Below are 12,584 nucleotides of genomic sequence, written 5' to 3'. Positions count from 1 at the left end.
ACATGTCTTGAATTTAATCGAACTCATATTAATACAACAATAAAAGAAGCAACAAACTCACAAAAATGTCTAAATTTTCAGAACTTTCTTTAATTGTCGTGCTAATATAATCTAATCAAATGTTAAAAGTATAACTTTTATATTCATTTTCTTTTATTAGAACATTTATATTCATCAGTTATTCGATACAAAATCTATATGTATGCATCATTATAAGAGATGGGCAAGAGATCTGAATCTGACAAGTTCTAATTTAATCCGACTAGATCAGTTCAATTTTTTAAGAAAAATGAGTTCTCAGTTCAATTTTTTAAGAAAAATGAGTTCGGTTTGGGCTAGTTCAATTTTTTAGAAAATTTGTTCAGGTTGAGTCGAGTTCGGATTTAGGATGAAAAATACTCCATACGACTTGACCCAAAAAATAATGTAAATTATCTTACATATTATGAATAATTAGAATAATAATCCTTTATATATGTCATTTTTTTAAAAATAGATTCCTATTTTTATTGAATAAAAATAATATATATTTATTTTGGGTCGGATCTGGTCGGATTCAAATTTTATCTAAAAAATTAGATCGAGTTCAGATCAGATCAAATCACTAATAAATTTAGGTCAGATCAAATTTTGAATGAAAGATATATATTTTGAGTCGGATCACATGGACCAAAACCTAGCCCGATTCAACCCATGCCCTAATCACTACCGTCATTCAACTATGTTTGTGTAAATAGTATTTTCAAAATGTATCATATACATTTTATTTTTTATATGAAAATTGTATACTATTTTTTTCCTTTTTGTTTTGATCCAACATATGATCAAAATTTGTACAATTATTATTACGGAAAACATATAACTATTTATTAAATATAAAAATTTTATATAAATATACAATAATAAAATCTCTCATTCCAATCTAAAAATAACACTACAGATTATATAAATCGCTTCCTTTGATCTTCTCTCACCCAAAACAGAAAACCTTAAAATCCAGGAAAAGAAAAGAAAAGAAAAGAGCTTTCCTTTTTGTAATTGCTTATTCGGTAGTTTTCAATGTTTTGCTCTTTTCGGCTCCTGATTCTTGTAGCTCAGAAATTACGGTTAGAAAAGGAAATTTTATTTAGCGTTTGCTCTTTTTCTATTGTTATTTCTAGATCAACGAATTCACTATCATTATGAATCTTTTGGGGATTGAATTTCAGGTTTTCCATTGCCGCTTTTGTCTTGGCGCTCACTTCAATCATGAACCGTAATTGAACTCGTTCGAAGAATTTCATTATTGGGAAGCTTCTCCCAGAATAGTTCGTTAAGGCATGGTAATTGAGATACTACTTTTCTTCTAATTTTGAAATTCTGTGCCTATTGAATGAAATTATTAGATTTGGATTAATATAATGTAAATTTAGTTTTTTTCTAATCATTTTCAATTGCAAATCAATATATTCAATTATTTATCTGCCATGTTTATTGAAAGAATATGTGAACATCAATAAAATGTTAACTAAGCTTAGAGTGTAAGTCACTCATCAGCAAAAATCATTTATTACTGCTGGATATATTGGAGTTTTTTGTGAGAGAATTACAGTGCAGTAAATGCAATTTGGATTTTACTCTCCTTTTGCCCTGGATTTATTTATTTATTTAATCATTTCTAGGAATTGGTCTCTTTGATATATTCTGCTTTCCATATAGGGCAAAAGGGTTTGATTTTAAGTGCCAAAGAATGGGATGATTTTGCCCTTTTCGGAGTAGAATTCGATATGTGTGCTGGATTTTATTTGTGGATTTTCGTTTCGATTAATTGATTTTAATCTTTTCGTATCTGGTGAGTTCTTCTGTCATTTAGAAATTTGTTATCTATAGAGAGTTGCACTTATGTTATCTCGGCGACTTTTGCTTCCTTTGATTGATTTAATGTGTTTATGTATGCTTTCGCATTTCTTATATTAACATTCAAATAAAAGAGTGTTGTTGTTGATTGCCTTATAGTTCTTTTTGATGCATAAAGAGTATTAATTAGAAAATATGAGCTGTTTTTTATTCTTCGATTTGCTCTACTTTTTGACTTTTCAATCTTTTTTCTGATTTTAGGTTTTGGACGGTTACCTGTTAGCAATCTTTTGTGTGTAATAGCGAAGAGATGGATCACACAAAAAATGAGAGGGGAAATGGAATGTTCTCTAAAGATCAAATGGCATCGCCGATAATTGATGATGGCGACTTTGAAGCTGCTACAGATGGGGGAGTTGCATTGAAGAAAGTCCGTGGACATCTGCCGAAGACGCAATTTTGATCGACTATGTGAAGAAACTTGGGGAAGGCAACTGCTATTCTGTTCAGAAGCACTCTGGACTAGTTCGTTGTGGAAAAAGTTGTCGCTTGCGTTGGGCAAATCACTTGAGGCCGAACTTGAAGAAAGGAGCATTTACTCAAGAAGAAGAACTTATTATTGAACTCCATGCAAAGATGGGTAACAAATGGGCTCGGATGGCTGCTCATGTAAGTGTTCAGTTGATTTACTGTGAATCTAGTAATTCTTATAATTGCTTAAATAAAAGAAATTTATTGAAATCATATAAAGTTAAGAAGTACCTTAAGAAAAAGGGCACTTGAAAATTTGTTTCAAAGCAAGAGGCCCTTTTGTATGTTGTTATACTTTACTTTTTCATTTCTTAACTCCTGTTGCAGCGTATGTCCATCATTGTTCATAACCGATGAACTAACTGAAGTTCTAAGGTTTAATTATGTTCTCAATGTGGAATGATTTAAAGTGCTTTTGATTTAGTATCCTCGGTTTCAGGGAGATAAAATAAAGAAGGTATTTTTTAGAGTCTTGATGAGTCTTCATACAATGAGCAATGTACTCTTTTGTGCTAGATGTTGAGTAATATCAATTTATGCCTTCTAGAGGTCTATGACAGAGCTATTCCAACCTTGGGTGTTCGAAATAAGTTTCTCTATGCTTTGTTATTTTTTTTCAGTTGCCTGGTCGTACAGATAATGAGATAAAAAATTATTGGAATACGCGGATTAAGAGACGTCGACGTGCTGGATTACCTCTGTATCCTCCTGAAGTGTGCACGCAATCACTGCAGGAGAGCCGCAGTACCAGTTCAGTTAATGGAGGTGATAAAGGACCTCATGATATCTTACAGAACGACAACTATGAGATACCTGATGTCATATTTGACAATTTAAATGTGAATCAAAATGTCTTGCCTTATGTCCCTGAACTTCCTGGTATATCCTCGAGCAGCGTGCTAATGAAAGACCTAGGCTCCTCTCAATATTATGGTTTCACGCCACCAACTATCTATTGCCAGAATCGCCTTTGTGGACCAACAACCTTTTTCCCTGATTATACTGGTGCTGTTAAAAATGAATGTCCCTTGTTTGAGCAATTTGAAGGTGGTACGTCAAACAAGGCTGCTCAATCCTTTGGGGTATCCTTTCCCATTGGACCAGATCCTGCAGCTAAGAACTCCAAGTCATTTGGTGTATTCCATGGTAGCCATTCGCTTCCAGATGGCAATTTCTCTGCTTCAGAGCCTACTTTAGAGGCCGTGAAGTTTGAGCTCCCTTCACTCCAAGATCCAGAAACTGATTTCGGTAACTGGGGCACTTTATCTTGCTCGCTACCTCTACTCGAGTCTGTTGATGCTTTTATCCAGTCGCCACCACCTAGCAGTGGACTAGAGTCGGGTAGTCTTTCACCCCTTAATAGTGGTGGTCTGCTGGATGCTGTATTTCATGAGGCAAAAACTCTAAGCAGTATGAAGAATCATGCATCTGACAAGAGTTCAGATTCACAACTCCTGGTCATATAATTGAAAGTTCTGATTTCGACATTTGCAACACAGCTTGGGGAAAATGTGGTGAGCCTCTTTCTCCAATGGGTCATTCAGCATCTTCTCTTTTCAGTGAGTGTATCAGTGCAAGTGGCAGTTCGTCGGATGAACCATCATCTGCTGAAACCTTTCCTGGTGAGCATCTCTCTGATGTGGGCTTGTTAAAACTGAGACTCGATTTACACTTTTCATTCATTATGAGTAAAAAGAAAACTATCTTTAACATTGTGAAAAGTTGATCGTTTGAAACAAGCATCTTATATGGGATTCCAGTGATGTCTAAACTACTTGAAAATTATCTTTATTTTTATTTTTCTCCTTTTATTTTCACCAGATGTTTATGAGTCGTTGAACTAATATTTTACCAGATAAAAATTTTCAACTATTTCTCTAGAATTTAGTAACTTGATTTGGATTTCATTCAGAGTAATAAAAAAGCTGAAACAGCTGACAATGCTTTTACTACGGAGATTGAAAAAGAGGCTCCCATTCAGTGGGACAGTAGTCGCTCTGATACATTACTTGTTTCTAATTGGCTCGAGCAAGGTTATGGTTATGATGCGGACCAGACAGTCATGACGGATGCCACAGCAACCCTTCTTGATGACGATTTGAGTAGGGAGTACAAGAATATGGCAGCCGGAACATCCATTACAAGTCAAGAATGGGGCCTTGGTTCATGTGCATGGAATAATATGCCTTTTGAAATGTCCGAACTCCCTTGAGATCTTTTGTCCCACTGGTATGATCTTCTCCAGAACTTGTTTTTTCATTGCTTCCGTAACTTTTTTTTATTCGAGTAGTTGAGCAAACCGAATATTTGGGATGAGACTAATCTGATGGGAGCCATGGATGTTTGGTATAATGTTTTTTTGTGTTATTTTCTTGAACTTTTGGATGCTTGCATGCCATTCAGGAACTGAGGTATACAAACGTATTCAAGCTGTTGTTATAATTTTAGAATAACTGTGCACTTTTAGCATGGAATCCCAAACAGCTATGTTTCTCAGACTCTTTATTTTTCTCGAAGTATCCATATCCAACACGAGTGTTGACACATACTCATATTTGGGTATAGTGATATGATCTTGGGAAGGACGGAACATGTCCGTCCCAACTGTCGCACTATGCATAAATGACATGAAAATAAGTAATGAGGAGTAAACTTGTTGTCCTAGGAACCGACAGCCTGCTCGTTTAGACTTTGGATAAGATATTTTGTAATTAGGGTTGCACCGAACACTGGCCTCAATAAGCAAATAAAAAGATTTCGAGCTGCATCTCGACTTGACCCATGATAGGTTTACTGAGAACATATTTGGTATTTGCAGAAGTTTAAGAGATTTTCCTTTAATCCTGTTTGAAACAATTTCATGATCAATTGGAAATGGGATTGTGTGCAAAATATATGATGCTTGCAATGGATAAATCAATGATCAGAAATATGAATACCATTGTTTCTATGCCATGATTCACTATTTTGCCATTTTAACATATACCCAAAGCTGAAAAATGACGTATGAGTAGTAATCCATCTGAAAAAATTTATACGTAAAAGCCAAGTAGGATGAAGATGATTGCATGGTAAATATCCATTCAGAATGATTAATTTGATGCGATTCGGTTCCATGTTTCCTAATTCACAGCGAAAAGAAAGGTCCTAATTGACAGAAAATCATTCAAACATTATAGAAGAACATGAATTTTTCAATGCATGACTGCAACATTGCTTATCAAACTTCCTGAATTCTTCAACATAACTGGCACGAATCCGGTTCAACAAGAAGTTAATCAACAAGTATTAACTGTCAATAGTTTTAAAACATCGGATCATCATGGATGACTTTCACGATCGAGACCACTGCTGGATGCTGACTCGTTGAAAAAGGCGAAAGCGTTCGATGATCTCCAAATCGGCGGTGATGGCGGAAACCTGACATTAAATTGACCAAGGCTACTTGCGGAGGCAGTTTCTATGGTGAAGGATGTATCTTCTTCGTCGGGAGATTGTGATTGCGAATCACACGAGCCCTTGCTCACAGTATCTGATTGTGCAGGGGAGAAATCTTTGATGCTAAAAGTGCTTTGACGTTCCGTTATGTAGTCCAAAGCAAAAACAACCTGCAATAATCATTGTTTAATATTAAGGATTGAGATTGTTAAATTACGAAATGTAATCTCAAAATGCTCAGTGTGGTTTTAGTTATTTCCAAGTTGTTTGGACTCTTCATTTTTCTTGAAATATCTATGTTTGACGCTTGTCTGATACATGAATAAGGGGTAGATTGATATCCAAAGTGTTACGAACATGTGAGATAAGCTCGATTTCGATATCGATGTTGCTGAATCATTGTAGCTATGAATCTTGATTTGAATAACTTGTTCAGAACTTACCTTATCCATTGATAATCTCTTCTTAGGATCCTTGGTGAGACACTTTTCTGCTACTCGAACCATCCAAAAGAGTTGATGAACATCATGTGAATCGATGATCCTGTCGTCAATCAAATCCGGGTAGTTCCTGTCCTTCAGTAGTGGTCTTGCCTGCATGAAGATCGAAGTATTTAGTAATGGAAGATCTTTCTCACATTTTTATGCATTACTAATTGTCTTGGTGCTGCTCTTTAGCTGGTAATAGTTGGACTAGTTTACGTTATCCAGTTCCGGATTAGTGTTGGATACTAGTATATATCGGAGTTTACCCATCCTACAAGACTTTTCCCTCCAAGTCTTTTGTCCGTAGTCTTCATTCCGGTGATGAGCTGCAATAACACAACTCCAAAGGAATAAACATCCATCTTGGTCGACACTTTGCCACATTCAGCGTATTCGGGTGCCAAATATCCTAATGTTCCGACAACTCTAGTTATAGTCTCCGATGACTTGTCTGAATCTTCATGTTGAGTTCTTGCCAAGCCGAAATCTCCTAGCTGAAATAGTGATCCAGTTACGGACTTCGATTAGTTGAGGTAAATGAATGAATGTACTTGCAGAAGACATGAATGTAGTTCGATTATTACCATTGTTTCGAATTCGTGCGTTACAAGGATGTTGTTCGGTCTCATGTCTCGATGGATGATGTTGTTTTTGTGCAAATATTGCAAGCCCCTAGCAGCTTCCAGTGCTATCTTAACCCTCTTTTCCCAACTCAGAGGTCTTCTGGAGTACTCTGCAATCAATTCAGCAAGAAACAACATACACACATCGATTAGATGTCATAATTCACCACGAAAGTGAGTTAAAAAACCGAGGTGTCATCTTTAAAGAATCGTTACTCGATAAATGAAGGTCGAGTGAACCATTGCAGATGTATTCGTAGACAAGTAGCCTATGGTTTCCTTCGGAGCAAGAACCAACCAGCATGACCAAATTCTCATGTCTCGCTGTCCGAAGCACGTTAACTTCGGATTTGAATTCTTTCTCTCCTTGAAGGCTTGCATTGTACTTGTATTGTTTCACAGCAATCTTCAATCCATTGAACTCTCCCTTATAGACGGATCCAAATCCTCCTTCCGATAGGAAGTTATTATCATTGAACCCCTCTGTAGCGGCTAGGAGCTCCGCATAAGTGAAGTCTCTCATCCATCCGATCCTCGGCCTTCGATTTTTGCATATCGAGCAGCGGGAGTTTTTGAACACTTGATCCCAGGGGTTTCCTCCCATCCAATCATCGTTTTCGTTATGTTGCTTCGAGTTTTCATCCGGACTATGCAGGTCTTTCTGGTCTCCACTTTCATCGATGGATTCCGGGGAATGTTCTCCCACCATTTCCAGTCCCGTAGTTGTAGCATGTTCTTCATCATGAACATGCAAGGACGACGACTTCGGTTCATTATAACTTGAAACTGATGTTCTATTACAGAAACGCTCGAAACTGAAGCAGAAGATGAATGTGAGACGGATTTCTAACGCTTTCCCCTCCATGTTCTGCAACAAGAAATGAAATTATGATTTCTTGACATGAACAGCATATTTCACGTCGCTTTCCGAATAACTTACTCGGAGGGGACCGTTCGTCTGCCAGAATCATTTCCGAATACGTTACGTTACTTCGACTAGGAGCCAGAAGTTTGAAGTTATCCCTTACATTTGGTCCCCTTAACTCTACAGCATTGGAATCTTCCTTCAATCTTACTACATTACATGATAGGTTCTCTATAAAGTACCTTTGGTCATTCTTCATGTGCCTGTTTCAAAGATGAAATGTACATATATAGCGCATAATGTAAAATCAAGAGAAAAGCAAGTTAAATATTTACATTTCGGCTTATATCATAAATAAGTACCTAAAGTATACATTCTTTTTCATTTAAGTACTTAAAGAATGTTTTGTTCAAAATAAGTACCTAAAGTTATCTTTTTTGTCAAAATAAGTACATAAAGTATTTTATGTCAAAATAGGTTGAAATGTGGCATTAATTAAAGAATCTTTAGGTACTTAGATGAAAAAAATTATGTACCTATTTTGATAAAAAAATACTTTAAGCATTTAATTTGACTAAAAAATAACTTTAGATACTTATTTTGACAAAAAAAATGAAAAATGACAAATATAGCATACTTTAAGTACACATTTGTTATATAAACCTTATAAATGACAAATAGAACATACTTTACGTACATATTTGTTATATAAACCTTACATTTTTTATATCTATATGTATTACTATTTGAATCAAGTCGGTTTATTATTTATATTAAATCTAAATATTATTAAATGAATATATAATCATTACATATCTTAATTTACAAGTCAAATACAAAATCCAATTAGAAAATAAAATGCACATATTTGACTTATGAATATCTACAAGTCAAATTCTACATTTTCTGTAATATTTTATTTCGAAATCGCATGCCTACTTTAAATCTAAGTTTATTATCTGCATTAAATCTTAGATTTACTTACTAATTACCCCGAACATAAACAGTAATTAGGAGTAGCTTTGAAAAAATAAACTATATTTGAATATGTTTCTAAGAGAATAAAGTGAAGTTAGATAATGAATATTTTTTATTATCTAAGGGTGATTATAAGATAGTATATGTTCGAAATATTCTTCATACATTTGACAATGAACACTCGAATACCCTGACATGCGATGTGCTCTAACCCGAGACCTTCAAATAACAACTATTCCTTTAACCACTGAAGAAACTTGATTTGTATTAAATAATAAATATCTAAATGCTAATATTGTATTAACTCTAAATCATTCTAATAATAACAAATTTAGGTTATCTCAATCTGTAAAAAAAAAATTAAATATTTACAAATATTCAATAACTTCACATTATTTATCTCGTCCAGGAGTGTAAAACACATACCTGTCGAGTACTAGCCATGTTGCACGAAATTTTTTCACAAATCTTGCAGCAACCTCCTTCAATGGATAACCTGCTAACATCTCTACCCGAAATTGTATCTGAAAATAAAATAAACCCTACATTATTTTATCTTTATTTTCAAAAAAAAACTTGAAATCTAAGTATAAAATCAATCGAATTTTAATTAAACTTTAAGTTTTGAAACTAAACAATTTAAACTTTGACCCTTGTTTATTAGTTTAAGGGTAAACTACTTGAATTTTAACGGAAGTGTTGATGCCAATTAACACCATTGGTATAATTCTCAATATTTTATATTTAATCAGTTCAATCCTAATTTTAATTTAATTTAATAAATTAACCCTTCAATTAGTAGATGAAACATGTTACCATACGATCATGACATTTTTCCATAGGTAGAAAATGGAGTGCGCAAGCCACTGTGTAACACCCAATCATCGGGTCAATGACCAAAATGTAAGATTTTAAAACTTAGTGGTTTAATTACAATAGTTTGAAAAGTTCAAGGATTTATTATGGAAATTTTGTATAGGATTTGATATCAAATCTGGAATTTTGGAAGGATTATGGCCTTTTCTCAATGAAATTTTTTTATCTCTTTCTTAAGGATAAGCACGTGGATTATGGGATAAAAGTCTGCAAACTCTCTATTATCTTCTTCCTCTTGCCAATGAGCTCCACTTCAAAGGTAAGTTCTGAAATTTGTTGGTTCCTTCAATTTTTGGGTTGGTGTTGAAAGCTTGGGTGTTATATAAGCTTAAGGAAAGCTTGTATAGAATTAAAACAACAAAAGGAGGGAATTAGAAATGAATTTGTAAAATGGGTTTTGAAATGAATTGTTGATATGGTGTGGTTTTTGGAGTATTATTGGTAAATTTGACTTGTCAAGGATCTAACTAAAGAGTTAGGAGGATTAGAAATGATTAATAACTTGCTTGAAATCCTGGTATGATTTTGAGATGTAAGAGTTTTAGTGAGATTTTGTATGTTTAGGAGTAGTAATTGAAGACAAGTTGATTTTGATGAATGAAGTTGAGTTTAAAGGTATAGAAGGAGGTAAAAGTGGGAGATTAGTTATGTTTTTGGTTAAATTTCGAAATGGAAAGCGTCAATTCTGGGTAAGGGTGTCGGTACTGGAAGAACAGTATGATACTTCAAGGCTAAACTAATTGGAATTCGAGGATCAGTATCGGTACTGATTGAGTGAGGAACGATATTGAAAGAGGAGTATCGATACCAAGAGTAAGTATCGATACCATTTTCAAGTGGAAATTCCAGTATGCTGAAATGGTATCGGTACCGAAGGGGGTATCAATACCATAGAAGGGAAGTATCGGTACTATAATAGGAGTACCGATACTATTGAGCATGAAATGATAAATTAAGTGTTTCTTTTAGCTTAAGTTATTATTATTGGATAAAGCGATTCAAATTCCGATATTTATTCTCGATTGTTTTGTGTAGATGTTGAATAAAATCAACTTTCGGTCAAATCGACGTTATAAGTTATCGATCAAAAGTATTAAGGACTTCGTTTAAGGCTTTAGTGAGGTGAAGGTGAGTGTAACTTCTTGGTTTTGTACTAGAATTGAGGAAGGCTTGCGATAAGCCAACCTCATATTTTCGATCAAAAACCTTCCAATTTCTTTTATGTTATATTTTACAATGTTTTATTCAATTTTATATTATGTAAGCTATGTTGATGATTATGTGTTTATGATTATGAAAATGTGACCTGTGAACATTTGTATCCGAAAATACTCCATATGAAAGTGCCTATGTGAATAAGAGATACTTCGAATAATGAATGACAAATAATTATGTGGTTAAAAACCCAAGGTATATGTATGAGGATTAGATGTATAGTTGGCATGCCAAGGGTCGAGGGTTCTATGTGATCCTTCAGGACAAAATTATGTGGTCCTTCGGGACAAAACTTATGTGGTCCTTCGGGACAAACTTATGGTCTTTCAAGACAATTATGTGGTACTTCGGTGCAAATTATACGAGTTGCGGTGACAATATTAGTGCACAACCTCAATGTACTCAAATACCTAGAGTTCTAGTAGTATACGTTGGGCATTGGAAATAAAGTTAGATAAAATGAATAACGTATAAAAGTATACTTTATGGTTATGGAAAACCAATTAAGAATTCTGTATAAAATGTTTCTATTAAATAAATAAAGATTTCTTTTATAAAGTTTAGTTTTCTCTCGTATTTACCTCACTAAGTCATTGACTTAGCGTGTGACTGTTTCACACGTAGGTTTGAAGAAATCAGAAGAGTGAAGCTAGTCGATGATAACATACTCCCTTGATGACGGATTAAGACAAATTGAATGTAGGTTTTCTAAAATTTTGTAAATTGTTTACGTGTACTGCACGTTTAATTTGAAATGCTCTGATCTATTTTTATAAACTCATACTTTTGTAATTATATAAATTATTAAAGATTTTACTTAAGTATGAATGTGAGTTTTATTAAATATTTTAATTAAAGGTTTTATTTTTTTATTATAAATAAAAGTTTAAATTGCCTTATTGGTTAATAATCTATGCTTTGAAAATGTGATACCTCATATTCATATTCAAGTCAGGTACGAGTTAGTGGTGTTACATTTAATGGTATCAGAGCCATGGTTTAATTGGTTTTAAGTTCGAAATAAAGTTGTTTTTGTTTTAAAAAATGTACATGCCAACTTTTAGTCAAATCTTTCTGATTTGATAAGATGACTTGTATGTTATCCTTACTAATATAATAGTAATTGATCTTATTAGATGTATGATTTTGAGGACTCCCGAAGAAAAGCGGGAGATAGGAATGAAGGAAGTAGGAACTCACCTGCCCCGAGTAGGTATGGTGAGGAACAGGCATATCAGGAAGTGCCTGTACAAGATCAGGGAACCTTATTCCAGAAGTTGGACGCGATTCTGACGCATTTCCAACCGTTTGCTTCCTCAGCTCCTAAGATGAATGTGGCTAAGGAGCTTAGAAGCCTAGGAGCGCCCAATTTAAAGGAGAAGCAGAGAAAGGTCCATTTGCTGCCGATCTGTGGCTCAATAACCTTAAGATAATGCTAGAGAATCTCCATTGTTCTGAAATGGATAAATTTGATGGTGTAGTTTCGTTACTGCGAGGTCAAGCCATACTTTGGTGGTCTAATGTGACAATGAGAGCTGCAAGGGACCAGGTCGTTCTTCTTAGAAGAGTTTAATAACAAATACATCAGAGATCAGCTCATGTGACAGATGGAGCAAGAATTCATGAGTTTAAAGCAAGGGAATCGCACTGTATATGAGTTCGAGTGCAAATTCAACAAGTTGAGTAGATTTACAGCGAAATTGGTCCCTATAAAAAAACTCATGTGATTGGTTTGTG

At 34.4% G+C, this 12,584-nt stretch overlaps 1 protein-coding gene and 1 pseudogene across 1 annotated transcript; one reads left to right on the top strand and one right to left on the bottom strand.

The window, feature by feature from the left end:
- Positions 1-960: 960 nt before the first annotated feature.
- Positions 961-5,140, top strand: LOC120129425 (annotated as a pseudogene).
- Positions 5,141-5,864: 724 nt separating this feature from the next.
- On the bottom strand, positions 5,865-9,261 carry LOC120129424 (probable serine/threonine-protein kinase PBL23). The gene is made up of 5 exons (XM_039146929.1): positions 9,183-9,261; positions 7,130-8,041; positions 6,875-7,023; positions 6,557-6,784; positions 5,865-6,398 (listed from the first exon to the last, which is right to left on the bottom strand). Exons 2-5 carry the CDS (start codon positions 7,776-7,778, stop codon positions 6,054-6,056), a joined length of 1,371 nt encoding a protein of 456 aa, XP_039002860.1. The 5' UTR covers positions 7,779-8,041; positions 9,183-9,261; the 3' UTR covers positions 5,865-6,053.
- Between the last annotated feature and the right edge of the window lie 3,323 nt (positions 9,262-12,584).

This window comes from Hibiscus syriacus, unplaced genomic scaffold (assembly GCF_006381635.1).
Source record: "Hibiscus syriacus cultivar Baekdansim isolate YM2019G1 unplaced genomic scaffold, ASM638163v2 tig00110500_pilon, whole genome shotgun sequence".
In the NCBI taxonomy this organism is placed as follows: domain Eukaryota; kingdom Viridiplantae; phylum Streptophyta; class Magnoliopsida; order Malvales; family Malvaceae; genus Hibiscus; species Hibiscus syriacus.
This window is presented reverse-complemented; position numbering and strand designations above follow the sequence as displayed.